The sequence below is a fragment of the Polyodon spathula genome, chromosome 14, assembly GCF_017654505.1.
Source record: "Polyodon spathula isolate WHYD16114869_AA chromosome 14, ASM1765450v1, whole genome shotgun sequence".
In the NCBI taxonomy this organism is placed as follows: Eukaryota; Metazoa; Chordata; class Actinopteri; order Acipenseriformes; family Polyodontidae; genus Polyodon; species Polyodon spathula.
Window position 1 is genome coordinate 13,024,395 of NC_054547.1, and position 16,695 is coordinate 13,041,089.

At 33.3% G+C, this 16,695-nt stretch overlaps 2 protein-coding genes across 4 annotated transcripts in view; both read right to left on the reverse strand.

Annotated features, from left to right (window-relative positions):
* Nucleotides 1-5,428, reverse strand: part of LOC121326425 (LIM/homeobox protein Lhx9) — a 17,581-nt gene extending 12,153 nt beyond the window's left edge. For 2 of the 3 annotated variants that reach the window (XM_041269685.1, XM_041269684.1), the window contains exon 1: nt 9-492. In XM_041269685.1, the coding sequence (XP_041125619.1) occupies nt 9-182 (174 nt within the window). In that variant the 5' untranslated portion in view covers nt 183-492. Of the gene's footprint in view, nt 1-8; nt 493-5,362 lie in introns of those variants that run through there. The other variant, XM_041269683.1, reaches the window with a different exon arrangement.
* A 4,962-nt stretch (nt 5,429-10,390) lies between these two features.
* Nucleotides 10,391-16,231, reverse strand: c14h1orf53 (chromosome 14 C1orf53 homolog). Its single transcript, XM_041271107.1, has 3 exons — nt 15,613-16,231; nt 10,924-11,025; nt 10,391-10,691 (listed from the first exon to the last, which is right to left on the reverse strand). The coding sequence occupies exons 1-3, from the start codon at nt 15,856-15,858 to the stop codon at nt 10,620-10,622; spliced, it is 420 nt and encodes a 139-aa protein (XP_041127041.1). The 5' UTR covers nt 15,859-16,231; the 3' UTR covers nt 10,391-10,619.
* Nucleotides 16,232-16,695: the final 464 nt, after the last annotated feature.

The following is a 16,695-nucleotide window of genomic DNA, read 5'->3' on the forward strand; positions in this document are numbered from 1 at the left end:
CTCCTTACCGTGTCCCTTACGTTCATTTGGACCCCCTTGACCAGGTGAGATTCTGATTTAGATCTCCTTTCCATCTCCTCCATGATTCCTTGGATATGATCCCCGGAAATTCCATGGAAAAGCATGGCTGATGGACGGAATGTGCAAGTGTTTTCTTCTGCCCTGCACCCCACCACTTCCATATACACCTCAAGAGTATTAGACGATCATCCAAAAATATCTACAGCAAAAGATACACACAGATGCTTACTTTTACTTTTGCAAGTATAAGTACAACTTAAAACTATTAACAAAAAAATGCAAAGAAGAACAAAAAACAAAACAAAACAAAAACTCGCAGCATAGAGGTTGCTGCCCACTCTTGGTAATGAGCTTGCACAGAAGTGTAGTCCAGATAATAAGGCAACCAAACTAAACAGTGGTGGAACAAACAATAATAATGCGGGTCGGTATTTTTCTGCAGTCCCTGATTTCGTTTAGGGTGCTTGAAGGTCAGGCTGCGACTGCCTGGATTTCAGCGCTGTGTCCTATTTGTGAAGGGAGCAAAAGCCTGCCCAGTTTGGATAATTGGGTAGGAGGAGTTCTCCCTCGCTGAATTGCCACTGATTTCTATTCAGCAACAAAGACCTGTCATACTCTTCTCAAACCCATGGTGATAGGCAGCAATGGTAAAGAGAGAGGCAACGTGATAGTGATGCTTTTTTTATTTGGATAATTATTGGAAATCATTTCAATCCTTTGTATTTTGCGCAGGAAAAGTTAAGCAAACGTCGTCCCGGATCTTTGGAACTAGAACCCCTTTTCAGATAATTACTCAGATCTGCAGTTTAAAACACACAGTCATTTGTCTATATATTGTCGTTTATTTCTGTTATACGTTTTGTTAAATTTCTATTCACGTTTATAGTCAGAAGTTATTCAGCAAAAAGTTTTCCATTTCGCTGTGGTGAGTTCAATATAAACCTAAAAACTAAAAAAAAAATCACATAAAAATCTCATGGCTGCTCAAGCAGGATGTTGTTGTCGAATAATAGTAGTTTCCTTATCAATATAGAGGCTGTAGATCCCCAAGAACCCTAATGTGTTATTATAAAAACAGATCGTTTCTTGACTGTGTTGGATATTTTAACACGTCCAAAGAAACTATTACTGAAATCATGACTATATGTAAACAAACAGCAATGATGCACAGTATACAACAATAAGAAAACGAATAGGCAAATTCATGTTTTGATTTTAATGTAGGGACATGCAATCAGTGTTAAGTTTCTTGTCATCTTTATTGCAACACAACAGTGTGACAATTTTAATAAGTAATTTGTTTAGCCTTTAGTTTAAGTATGTAGACCGAAGAGTTGTTTTGTGCAATCTACTGAAACCATGTTGCACTTTAAACGTCTTATATTAAATATTTTTTATAGTTCATTTAAAAACCATGTTGCACTTTGTACATTATATATATATAATATATATATTATATATATATATATATTATTATATATATATATATATATATATATATATATATATATATATATATATATATATTTTTTTATATATTGGGGAAATCTCTTAGCGATGGACACATAGCTTTATGGGTACACTTATCGCACTAGCAAAGACAAGTATATTTTTAATGTTCGTTACCATGTGTTATATTGCAAAGCAGTGTGCTGAGTTAAATCCTTTGTCTTGGTATTAGTATGTCACTAACCCTTCAAGAGTAGCGTCTGCCAACTGTATAGATTACACCTCAAACCATTCTGTAGGAACTTCATGATAGCGAGTCGTTTCTCCTCTAACCCTTAGGGATCATACTACAACCACACACCCGCATCCACCTTAAACTTATTATATGAAGATTTTTTTTTTTTTTTTCACAACCCCCATGCACATATCTCCTGAGCTTGTTAACAAACTAAATTAAATTAGTCAGCATCTAATTTTAATCTGACTTCTCCGCTTTTGTTGTATAATAGACCTGTACAAAATGTGACGGTCTGGACTGAGTCCCTCACACTACCCAGACACTAGAATTCAGTCCATAAGGCACAACTGCATGTGTAAATTATACTAATCATGTGAAATAAACAGTGATTTGCTTTTTTGTTGGCATGCTATAATCTGACAGCAGGCCTGCTATTTACTGTAAGTAATGTGATTAGTCGTTTTGAAGAGAAATCAATGCTGTTTAAATAAAACAGCTATCTATCCTCGACATTTTAATACTCAGTGGGAATTCCAGTGATCTGAGACTATGTTTTCTATGGTAGTACAACATTCCTAATACGTTTGGTTTACATCAACAGTTTTGTGATTTAATAGAGTAGATGAACAGATATTATCTATAGCAGTTTAATGAAATCACTGCCTGCAGATATGGATGTAAATGTATAGCTTTAAAATAGCGAAAGAGAATGACATATTATAATCCAATAAGAAAGCGACAGGACCCCTCATAACTTGCAAGCAACCAAAAAAAAAAAAAAAAATACATTTTTATTTTACAACAAATAAAACAAGGATAACACATATTTTAAAAAGCTGTGCAGGGTAGCAACAAATGTTGTAAACAAACGTGTATGAATGAAAATGAGAGAAGTTGTAATGCAAATAATTGTAAATTAGAATGTTGTAGTTTTTCTTAATCATGCATTTTGTGTTTTTAGTGCTAGATTAAGTGCTTTATAATTACGATGTTCTAAAGTTCAAAAAGCACAATGCAGGGTTACATTTTGATGGCTTTAATGAAAGCCTACATTTATGATTAAAATTGCAAGGTTTCAATTCCCCACCATCTAGGTCTTGTGAAGAGTTCATTATCTTTTACACCAGTCCTTTTCAAAGGAAACATATTAATAGATGGATGAGTAGTATGTTTTTGTTTTCGTTTTTCTAAATAAAGGAAAGTACTTTCCCTCTCGCACAATGCAAACCCGCAGGTGCATTATAGCGATCCTTGCCAATACTGGGAAAAAATGTTTCATTTACATATCCATCTCGGCTTAATAGCTCAAAAACGTGTAATTGGCAGCTCAGTAGCATAACTCAGAAAGGCTAAACCTCACAACCTGGATTTGCTACTAATTAAGGAGACTATTGTTTTCGCTCTGTCAGTCCTGTGTAACGTATTCTCAATAATTTTAATGACACCAGCGCACACGAAAGGAGAAATAAGTACTTAACCTTGAATCTGCGACATGTAAGGGTCTATACTGAACTAAATTAAAAAATAAATAAATACACGCAAAACAATATTAGCCTATCAATAATATAAAATAAGCTTTAGTTACAAATGAAATAAAACCATATTCGTCGTACACCCTTATTTCTTTGCCACGTGATATAGGATGAATTGTGTGAAATTTGCAAAATTAAACAAATTGAAATTTTAATTTAAAATATTTTCAAATCTTTGATTGTGAACTTAAATAAATTCTGCATGGTAATTGGATTTACCCTGCATAACACATTTTAGATGAAAAGCAGTTCACACGCTCACCAATTAAACCAATTACTTTTAGGAATACTAATGGCAAGTCTTCTTCTGACATTATGAGTTTGTTATTTTGAAATACAAATTAATAGGCTTTAGACCTTCCCCCACAAAAAAAAAAAAAAAAAAAAAAAAACCCCGAGTGCCACGGTTTTATTAGACTATTGTATGGAAATGTTAAGACATTTCGGAGATACTTGTTCTCTTCTTTACCAGTAAGGTTTATAATACATTATTTGCATGAGATTTGCCTGATAAACCTCATAATTCTAAACCACGGTCTAAGACGGGAAAGCTATTACAGCGTGAAGGATTTAGTTATGTAATTATCAAGATCCCATACCATGCACACAGATATAAGTAAAGATACGTAGGCCTATAATCAAAAGGCTGGCTATTTTGTTAAAACGTATTTTTATTTTATTTATTGCAAATTATGTAAATAATCTATTTGATACTTTTTTGATACCGCTGGCGATTGAATTAGACTGCTTACTAACATTTTTCAGAGACGTAGAATAGCATCCACTGTTTAAAAAAAAAAAAAAAAAAAATGATTTGAAACCTCGCAGTATATATTTAGTTAATAGCGGCATGATCTAGTACATGTATTCTTAATATAAGAAAGTTTACAAACAAGAGGAGGCCATTCGGCCCATCTTGCTCGTTTGGTTATTAGTAGCTTGTTGATTCCCAAATCTCATCAAGTAGCTTCTTGAAGGATCCCGCTTCAATAACATTACAGGGGAGTTGGTTCCAGACCCTCACAATTCTCTGTGTAAAAAAGTGCCTCCTATTTTCTGTTCTGAATGCCCCTTTATCTAATCCTTTAGTAATATTATATAGATAATGTTATTATAGTTTTCTTACAAACAGAAATCGATTTTTTAATGATGATAATCATTTAAAACATTTAAACATACCTAATCTTTAAATTATACCTAATGGTTAAGTGGCTTCACCGATTAATATATATATATATATATATATATATATATATATATATATATATATATATATATATATATATATATATATATATATATATATATCCCCTTATTGGAAATGTTTAAAAATTTTAAAATAACATTATCTACAATAATATATATATATATATATATATATATATATATATATATATATATATATATATATATATATATATATATATATATATATATATGTATGCTTTTGTCAAAAGCATGTTGATAATAAATGAAAGTCATAGCACTAATTACCTTGAGTGAAATACTTGTGTTGTATAATATTGTGTATTTCCATGTTGAAAAATATAAACAAAACATTAATATGTAATAGCTATATTATTCGGGTGCCGTTTATGTCTGGGCAAATACATTGTAATTAATACACCAACCTAATACCTACATGCAGTTGCTAGTAATACCCGGGTATAGAAAATTCAAATCCTCAACACCATGATCTCTTTTGGGCGACTATTTGTTAACTACAAAAAACGACTACATTGTTAAATTATTTAACGTATTGTAAAATAGTCTATGTCCAGGCTTTTTCTAATTTCAAACCCTTACCACTCTAAAGATGTCTTACGCCGATAATCAATCTACTTCCACAATGCACCACATTTAAAATCTGGATGAAGATGTGACGTTACGGGACAGGTACATGGCCCTATTGGCTTTCCAAACAATACCTGCCATTAATCAAACTGGCATCACAAAAACCACTGTCTCCGACAACTCCGCTATAGCAATGCATTCATAGGTTGCTAAGGAAATTTGACCTGCGTATACTAAACGTTAACACAAGCTAATTTAGATAATATAAAGTATAATGCACAGATGTGCCATTTTAAATCTCAATAAAGAAAAGGCAGAATTGTCTTACCTTGAGGTCTTAGAATCTTCCCAATGTGAAAATGTGCACCGGTGACTGAGGGTGGATATATGATGGGGAAGAGATTGCAGCGATTCTGCCAGTAGATGGGGGTTGTTCCTTGTTTCTTGTAGAGTTCCTGAGTTAATTAAAATAAACCAGCTGCTTGGTGGATAGCAACTCTCCTTCATTCTTCACAGTCTGCTACATTGCTGATTGATCCCTGACCCTCCCCTGCATCTCTGCCTGGACAGTAGCCTATAGCTTATCTGCTTGATACCTGAATTTAGAGGTGTATAAATAGACCTGCATATTTATTATATTTGAAAACATAATTTCTTCTTTTCTAATAGCCACCGGTGAAATATAAGTCAACCTTAAAATATAATTATGTATGACATTTACACATAACTTATTGTAGGAATATACTGCAGGCTGAATAACACAGGCATCAATCAATTTACATACACATAGGGTAACTTCAGCGTTGGGTGAGCTAAAGTTGATTTCCTTTACCATTGTAAGCAACAAGATTCCAAAAAAATATACAAATATATGTAAATGTTTTATAATTTTATAGACTAGCCTATTCATGCATAGACCAATTCCAGCTCATGAATGTCCAAGCAACTACGATAATACAAGCTACAGAAAAAAATAAAAGAAAACACATGAATAAAATTAAACAAATCACAAAAACGTTATTGTTAGATTTTGGATTTATATGTATGCAAGGTATGGAATCCAATAAGGATAAACCTGCTGGCCTAGACAGACTGTCTTATAGTCAATTTCACTTAACACCATCTTACATTTCCGATAACTGTATATACTTATTAAGCTATATACCGTCATGAATAAGAGGACATTTTTTTTAAATGTAATCTTTAGTAATTATATATTTAGTACTACTGCTTGGTTGCATTTGGTTAAACACTGTCCGTGGGATATGAATTACCCAAAATGTACGAATACTGTCGGTCTTTATGATATACATTTAATGGAATTGGTTTAAACATATATTATGGGGTTATATAGCTATTAATTATTTAGAAATGACGCTGTTGGTGTTATGTAAACGATTTATTGGCTCTCCTTTAAACACAGATTTTGCCAACAAGAATCATTGAAAGCAAGTAAACCGAAAGCAATTTAATTTTTTAAATAGATGGTTTGCAGATTTATTTCATTTTTGCAGACTTTGCAAAGTGATTTTGCAGTCCACTCGTTAATTTGCCAGTCTCGATTCATTGGCCCATTTATCACATTGGGATCCCAATTAGGAGATGTCATAACAAGTAGTGTACAGCCCTCAGGCGAAAATGGTAAAATGAGTGACACAGTTTAATATTTAAACGAGCGACATATATTTTCTAAAAAGCACAGTGAGCTGTACTATAATAGTCTTCTTGGGTAATATGTTGCCAACTTTAGTTCAACAACTACAACATTTAATATATATATATATATATATATATTATATATATATATAATATATATATATATATATATATATATATATATATATATATATATATACCACACGCGCGCACACACACACACACACACACACACAAATAGGATGGAAATACACATGATTTTGTCTAAATGTCGGACTCAATAATTGAAAATATTTCTATTTCATATCCTAGACTTATACTTCTGTGTATAGTTTCTGGTTGGCTGCTCTCTATTTTTTTGTAATATAGACTCTTCTGATTTTGGCCTGGTCGCCATTGTAAACATTTTTTTTTTTCCCTCACTGGATTTACCTGGTTAAAAAAAAAATAATGACTTTCCTAATTGATAGATTTGACCATGGTGGGCATATTTGATTGGGTACGTTTGGTTCTTTGAGCATTTAGAATTAAAGATAAGTTAAAAAATAAATCGATGCGTTTAAAAGGCAAATCTCATTTTTTGTATTAAATTATATTTATTTTATTTATTACATTTCAATTTAACTGAAAGAAAAGAGCTCGGACTGAGCAAATAAAGAGATTAAATGCACTAAACGTATACAACTCGTGCCTTAACAAACCTGTTGTTGAATGTATTAATACCAGTTTGGGGATTTGTTGCTCGTGCTAGAATTTATATTTAAATTTCAACTTCGTCCTTGTGGTTTTTTGGAACATGAGAAATTGGATTCTCGCACGTATTCTAACAAACACAATCCTTAATTACTTAGCATAACGTTCTTTTATTTTACAGAAGAGTGTTCTCTCAAAACTCAGATTCACTATTATTTAGATAAGAGCGGTTAAATATTTCAGGTTTGCTGTTGAATGAGATAACAATTGACAACAAACACTATATTGTTCAAAGAGGTCGTGCAAGCCTCGGGATCTCCTAAAATATCCATAGATATAATTTATAGGATACTGGTACCAAGGCATATATCTGGGCCATGTTCAAAAGTAAGATTACATTTTTATGGGGCTTCAACATATTCATTACAAAAAAGCGGTTTTGATAATGTTATATTTTGAATAGGGCCCTGAAGTCGCTAGGTTAATCTGGATTATTAACACGCGAGCGAATTTGAGGGCGGTAACGTCTGCTAATACAAACACATGAAACAGATATAAGGACTGCAGTGCAATATTATTCTGAAGACTCATTGCACTTTGAATTTTCCTGTTAATACAATGCTTATCACACACTGTTTTTATAGTTATTGTTTGGATTGTCATAAATGAAAATCATCTTTGTTTATATTCTAAGGCATCACAGATTTTTAAATAAAATAACTAGGATTTAACAAATACCTTGCAAAGCGAAACAAATTATTCTTCTTATATAAGAGACAACATTTTGTCAGTGCAAAAAGCAGACTGTATATACTCTATAAACACTATAAACAGATTTAAAATACAGTAATCACATTCTTTTAGTACCATGACAATCCAGCTGACCTTATACATTGAAATAAATTGAAAATATGACAAATGTGTTCTAAACAAACCACAAAGTCTAACATATATTATAGCCTATTTAAAAATAAAGCTCTTGTTTTTCAAGAAAAAGTGTTCAGCTGCAAAATATTGTGGGAGATAAAGATACATCCTGAGTAAGAGTGGGACAACTAAGCAACTGCAATCATGACTGAACAAGACATTTACTGTGATGAATATGAACTAGACCATACAGCATTTATGTTTAACTAGTACAACTTAATGACTAAGGGATTATTATATATATATTTATGAACAGGCATTACCCCATTTACATCACATCACCACAGATACAATTAAACATTGCAATACTGGTAGGCCTAAATAATTGTGTGTGTGTGTATATATATATATATATATATATATATATATATATATATATATATATATATATATATATATATATATATATATATATATAATATATATAACATACATTTTAAACATGTTGAACTTGCCAGCTGCAAGCAATCATAATGAAACATTAACTTTTCCTGGCAATAGCCTATAGACCCTACATAACCATACCATCACACACTTTAAAAGCTTGTTTCTTCTGATTGCCAGGCTGTTATTAAAGTAACAGTTTAGGTTGTATCAGAACTTTCAACTTACATAATTCCCTTTATGTTGGCTGGAGACGTGGGTGCTTTTTGAGATAGACTCCTGTTTAAATAGACTGTTCTTATAACATGACGTGGGTGTGGTGTGCTATATGTTACAGAGATTTGTAATATAATTGAAACACCTCCAGGATATATTAAGCATGTTTGCTGTTTTCAATCAAGCCACATTTAGCAGTCATTAAAGGCAGATGATAAAATCTGAAAGCCACCCCAACAATGTAATCCACTCTGAATATTGTGCATTTCAAGTTTCCATGGCTCTTATACCAACTGATGATAAGTGGTACCATTCTACTTCCTCTCATTGTCTGATGAGTTATACAACAGCATTGTGTTTACACTGTATTACAAATGAACAAATACAGTATTTCCAGGGGTTTAAAACAAATCAACAACTGCAAGGATATTTTCTGTAACATAATTAGTCAAAGAATGCTTTGGAATTATATACATATTACATTTAAAGAATCAATGCAACAGCAACCAGCGTCTCTGGTAGCTCACTTAATAAGATCTATATAGGCATGTCGGCGCTCTTGTTTGATGGAGCCTGTTTTTTTAGCAGACAATGTGATCTTCTGTTACTACCACATATGGTAAGGACACTTAAAGACCTTCTTAGCAGTTTCTTACACAGTGAATGGCAATGTATCTAGTTATTGTGACAGCTCAATCCCGAGGCAAAAAACAAAACAAAAAACACAGCCGTTGTAAGTGGACCAGGTAGCTGATGGGTATGACACCTTTGCCACCCAGAAAGAATGTTGCTACTGCATGCTCTGTTGCGCCGATTCAGAGTTGAAAGTAATAAACACGTTTCTCATCTGCAGTGACTGCACTGAGGAAACCTGTCCTCTTCAGCACTGCAGTGATTATGAAGCTCCATGCTGATGCTGTGCTTGCTTTTGATACGTAAGCAGTTAGCTTGGGACCCACCTGGAACTGAAATTGGAAAAACACAAGCAACAACGGACTGTCAGCCGCACAGGAAAAATAGGTCACGCATATGCCAGCTTTGAGTGTGGTAGCATGGAAGTTCCATTTCATTTTTCAGTAGGGGGACCACCTTGGTGTTTAAAGATATTTCCACGAACTGACATAGGGTCAACAATATACATATCACTAGGATTGCCACTAGGGTGTTGCCGTTAACAGTATTTTCCTTTAAAACTGTATCCATATTTTTTTTTGGTGCTCATTTTTCTGCAATGGCAACAGCAGCATGCAAGTAGTTAAACAATGTGTCATTTATTGTAGAATGAGAAATATTGTGTGTGAATAGATGGATAAAGTAGGATGTTTGCAAACAGAGCTCATTTGTTGATGTTAGGTGGTGTGTAGAGCTGTATAGTAGTGTTATTTGTTGATGTTGTTAGGTGCTGTGTAGAGCTGTATTATAGTGTTATTTGGCTGTCATCAGGAATCAGGAAAACCAAAGGAAAACACACAAGTAGTGGTGCAGAGTCAATTGCATTTATTTAAAACACAGTTTTTTTTAATGAATGTATTTGACTTTTGGGTGTTTAAGAAACGTGCACTGTAAATCACAGCATGCCTTTTGATTAAGTACTATTATAGTGTCACAATTTAAAAGTGCTTGTCATTGATCTTTATTTCAGGTTTCTTCACTGTTTCTTCTATTGTTGTAAGATGTGGAAAGCATTCAGTTCAGATGCAACTCCATCATCATATGTAAAAGAGCGAATTAAATTGCTTCTTTTTGGCTGGATCCTTCACACTGACTTGTCCATACGGACACTGTTGAGAGAGTAGATAAAATAAAAAATTAAAAAGAAAATATAACTGAATACTGGGACATTTTTAGGGTTAACTGCATAACATTGTGCAGTCACTGCATTTACAAAACATCTACCAATAATGTCAAAAATGGTTGCCAGTTATGTTTGTTTGTTGCCTTTTCTCTCTTCCTTTGAATGTTGTAGGCCCAGGAAGGGTCTTATTCTGAAACACATTATACTGATATACGTACATGTCTGCATGCAGAACCACAGCATTTCCCTCGCTGAAGGTGGGCATCTCGGGTAAACACCAGATAACCAGTTGCAGGGTCTATATATGTCTGTTGCCCAGCCTAGAAACAAAATAAAGCGTTTTATGTTCTTATTGTACAATTCTGTAAAAATGTCCTGGTTTTTTTCTTATAATTTTCTTTAAGTCTCCTATGAGTAGTTTCTGCCTCCCCAAAATAAGTATAGTATATAGTAAGTGTCTTTTAGCATTATTTTGAGCTAATGCATGGTTCTTTTCCACCATCAGCTTAAAACATATATTTGAATAATTTTGCACACATTGATTTTTAAATTGTGCCTTTTGCTTATTAAATTAAACTAAAATATGTTAAAGGTTCCTCTGAATACATTTAATCAGTTTTCTTTAATTTTCAAGGAACATGTAGTGATAATGCTAATATCAGCTGGGTTACATAAATAAAAACTATTTATTGAAGCAGTATCTTAAATATTTTCCCCCATGTTCTTGTGATGACAAATGAAAGCCTCTTGAAATATTGTGTGGGAGTCTGAAAAGGACATTTTCTTCTCATAGATGTCTTGCAATGTTCGTCATGATGTTTGACCATACCGCCAATATAAGAGAATGCAAAGTAGCCCTCACTTGAGACAGTGTTCATTATCACATAAGGTCATGCATGTTTGAGTCAATATAAGAGAATGCAAAGTAGCCCTCACTTGATATAATCAGTGTTCATTATCACATAAGGTATTTGTCACAGATGACAAATGAAAGCCTCTTGAAATATTGTGTGGGAGTCTGAAAAGGACATTTTCTTCTCATAGATGTCTTGCAATGTTCGTATGATATATATATATATAGATATATATATATATATATATATATATATATAATGATATATATATATATATATAATATATATTCCCTCTGCCAGGGAGTTGAGCACATCGTTTCAACCAAGCCATCCTTAACCTTCCAACACCTCCCTCGATGGTCTCAATATTTGTAAACCTACAGCACTGAATGCAAGTTCCACTTTATAACTTTGCCTACGGTTTGCATACAGAATATACATTTACTCCCAGCTTTTTTTTTGTATTAATGAAAAGGTGTTTCCATTATTCCCTCCCCCATTTGCACTGCTATGAAGTAAGTAGAGATCAGGTAATGATTATCTCATAATCACAAAATGCATATAAGATGTTTTGACAGGTTGAAATTATTCCTCATTCTGTACTTCCTGTACCAATGCTCAGGCATAGAGTATAATAGAGTATGTGTTAGATGTCTTAATCAAGTTCACATTTAAGATGTTCAGATTTACTCTATGAGATTTTTAAGGAGTTTCTTGGGTAAAAACAAAGCCCCAGTTTTTCAGTGTGTGATGAATCAGAATCTTGGAAAGGCCTCAGGCTTATTCATGGCATGCCTTGTCATTTCAGATGGCATCTAGGCATTCCATAGTGAAGCTGGCACGGTCTGTGTATTTTCCACTGTATTACACTGCATTTCTGAAGACTTTCAGTAGACTTGCTATAAAACTGCAATACGCTGTAACAAGGTAAGTCATTACTGTTCAGAGCCCCAAGGCACTATGAAATGATGCTGTGTTCTCTCAAAAAACTAAGGCTTTTAATAAGCCCACCCCTATGTGTGGGTGGGTATGGTTTTAAAACATGGATCAAAAAAATGATTTAATAAAAAGGTGTTGTATGAGAAAATAGAGAAAGCACATAGAGAAAACAGGAACAGGAGAAAAAAATAGCTATTGCAGGATTACACAGAAACCAACTGGAGCAACCTTTAAACCCTGAATGGCCATTTGTCCTTTGACACTGCAGTTATGGATATGACTGGAGAGCACCCTGTTATATCCTTGTACAGATTTGATCATAACATTTTTGTATTATTATTTTACAATGCTTTGCAATGCTTGAATGAAATCCTGCAGTATACTCTGAGCATGTTTATTATTATTATTATTATTATTATTATTATTATATTATTATTATTATTATTATTATTATTATTATTATTATGTAGAATTATTAGAATGTAATTATAGTTATTATTTGTTACAAAACAAAGAAGGGCATTTAAAAAGTAAAAAACTTTCAGTAGCTTTTGCTTCTATATTTAGTCATTTTTGCTACTGTACTTATCTTACTGTTAAGGCTAATATGTTTGGTCTTCGCTCAGACTATAGGCAACGACTTAGTGTTGTGCATGAACCCTAATTGAGCTTGCGCAGGACATCACATTCCCGCAACCCTGTCTGTGCGCATGCTAAAACACTGAGGTATGACACAGGCCCAGTTTTTGGGATGGAACCGCATAACAGTCTCGTGTTTTGATTGGTCCTTGTCTGTCATAGGAATATGTCATCACATGAATGGGAAAGCTTGCAGGCATTTTTAACATTGTGATCAGAGAGAGAGGGAGACTAATATTAGAGACTAATATAACAAACTATTATTACTCTATATGAATTATCATGTTATACACACATGTATGAATTGGCTTTCTGTGGTGGTGTACTTTTTTATTTCAAATAGAACATAGCTATAATCATTTGCACGATATATTTTAATATAATATATATATATATATATATATATATATATATATATATATATATATATATATATATATATATATATATATATCCATCACTATTAGTTTTGTTACAGGATACATTAGTCTATCTCTAATGTAATCACAGTTTTACATATAGACTGCCCCTGGTTTCATTTACATCCGAAATTCTGGGCCAATTTGGTTTGCAGATAATGTCCCAAATTCTGGGCTACTATAATTTTAAGATAACGTCCCAAATTCGGGCCGCTTTGCATTTTAGAATTCAGCCCAGCTTTTGGGATATTCTGCTCAGCTGACAGCTGAGCTTTTAAGTCATGCATGCACAGTTTACTATAAACTGGATTGTGAATTAATTTAAGAGTAACCCTTAGTACGTATATATATATACTCTCCCCAGAAAACATTAGTATATTATAACATTATGAAGAAACAGACATAAAATGTAAATGTTAAAAAAGTATGTCTTATTACAATGAAGAAACTACATTGCACTGAAGTAGATACATGAAAATTACTTAAAGCAGTCGTTCTCCTTTATTAAGGCTAATATTAAAACACATTTTTGAGAAGGAACATAGTATTCCAAAAAAAGGACATCTCTTTTGCTTATGTAATGTCCATCAATATATTCTAGAATTTCGGGTTCTTTTTTGGACAGAAATGAGATGCAATCGTGAGTAGATGAAGGTAATTTATTATATCCCCTGAACACAAACTTCTCTCACACTTCCTCCAGCCCACGTCTTTCATGCCAAACCTGCACCCCAATTCACCTCTACTCACACCATGCAACCCTTGCACGCACTCACACTCCACTACCATGCAACCCTTGCACACACTCACACTCCACTACCATGCAACCCTTGCATGCATACACCAACACCATGCAACCCCTGCATTCATACACCAACACCAGAAAACCCTCCAAGCACACACAACCATGAAATACCCTTCAGTAATTTATTCTTAAATACTATCCGTCCAAACAACATACATAGATCATATGCAATTAAAATTAAGCAAAGAATGCAACCCGCTCAGTTTAACTGATGTAAGGCTCTCAAGTAAATGAACTCATATGTATTTTATCAGGTTATTGTGCTAGACTGTCTCAAATGGAGTTAAGTTGCCCAGCGTCCGCTGTGATTGTTTAAAATGGCGTGATGGGTTGCAGTTTTTTTGTGTGCTGGCGTGCTAACAAGGTTGAATAGCATTCGAATGTCAGTTCTCCTTTTAAAATAAAAGCAGAGCTTACACGTTTTATTTAATAAATAAATCAATAAATCAATAAATAAATAAACATTAGTTTAGGCAAATCCTCTTACCTCATGGATCTCTGTTTCATTCACCTGTAAAACTGGTTTAGAGGAGTGGAGAGATTGGGAAAAGTCAAATAAGAGTTTTAAGCACATCTAACATTTTTGGTGGGACAAAATTTAATTTGTAACTATTTAATGTAATATATAACAGTATATGTACAGATTGATTGTGTTAAACACGTGTCACAATGTGAACTGCTTATGCGTGGATTTGGGACATTACCTGAAAAGCAAAGTGGCCAAGAATCTGGGACGTAAATGAAAACAGGGGCAGTATCTATGTAAAACTCTGATTACATTAGAGATAAACTATTGTATCCTGTAACAAAACTGTAAGTGTGGAAGATATATTCGTTATTAAAATATATCGCGCAAACGATTATAGATAAATGCTATTTGAAAGAAAAAAAAGTACAAGACCACAGGAAGCCAATTCTTACAGTCATGCATAACATGATAATTCATATAAAGTAATAATAGTTTGTTATATTAGTACAGCAAAATAGCACATTACATTTTAATTGAAAGGTTGTGGAAAGCTGATCTCTCTCTCTCTCTCTCTCTCTCTCATCGCAATGTTAAAAATGCCTGCAAACTTTCCGACTTGTGTGACGACATATTCCTGTGACAGACAAGGACCAATCAAAACGCGAGAATGTTATGCGGTTCCATCCCAAAAACTGAGCCGGTGTCACATCTCAAGGTCAGTTTTGCAAGGTTGAAGACTGTAACTTACTTTATGTTACACCATAAAGAAATGGAAAACTTACCTGGCAGGCATCTTCGTGTAATTGAATTATTTTCTTTTCGCTTTCAGAAAATTCTTGGTTTTCGGAAACTGCATCGTTGTTTTTGTGTGTCCCGTTTGTTTTACTATCTTTTTCATTCTGCATTTGAGTAATATAATTGTTAGTAATGACCGTGACACAGCTTGATGGTTGTTTTAAAACGGTTCTTCCAATTGTATAGATTGCACTGGAACCCCAATACAATGAGGGTCTCATACACGTTAACATTCAGTGTCCTCAGATAAAGTATGCGTACAATGTTTTTATTTTTTATATCACAAACCAACTTGCTGGTAAGTAACCATTACAATAGTTGCACACAATAACAGTACAATGTAAAATAGTTTCTTACAAAAACAAAACTAAAATAAAAGAAAGTTACTCAGTGTGCTTAGGTTAAAATGAAGTGTAGCTTCTGTGTTAAGGTTTTAGAAGTTTTTATTTTGTTCCACATGCAGTAGCGTCAGCATTACACACAGCCGCCGTGTTCCAGTCCCTTCCTGTATTTAAATTGGGCCATGTGTTCAGGAAAGGATACTACAACCCACAAGTATACCGCGATATGTCTGTTCTGTTTTTTGTTAACCTTTCAGAATAACGGATTCAGTACGAATGTTGCACGTTGAATCTAGCAGCTAAACCCTCGGCTTGTAGCAGTTTGTAGGATCAGTGTTACAGCAAAGCGTTTTCTATAAAAACGGGACATTTTACAAGAGTAGAACAAACATCAATTAGTTCAAGTATGCATTTGTCATTTGATCATTATTCTTGTATTTTCAAACACTTTTGGTGACCCCATTTGTTTGAAGAAACTAATATATATATATATATATATATATATATATATATATATATATATATATATATATATATATATACACACACACACACACACACACTATGTTTCTGTATTTTTACCTGTGATTATTGCTGGGTTATTTAGAATAGAGTAAACAAGTTGTTTGTTACTTCAGTTTAATTGGAATTGGAGTTTTAATTACTGTAGCATACTTGTAATTGAACAAACTAGCATGTCATTTCAGCACACAATGATGCTGTAATTGT

Coding starts and splice junctions, on each gene's coding strand:
- c14h1orf53 (XM_041271107.1), bottom strand. CDS start 15,858: ATGTTAACGTGTATGAGACCCTCATTGTATTGGGGTTCCAGTGCAATC. Junction 11,026..15,612: donor TACACGAAGATGCCTGCCAG/GTAAGTTTTCCA, acceptor TTTTGTTTCTAG/GCTGGGCAACAGACATATAT. Junction 10,692..10,923: donor GTGGTTCTGCATGCAGACAT/GTACGTATATCA, acceptor CTCTCTCAACAG/TGTCCGTATGGACAAGTCAG.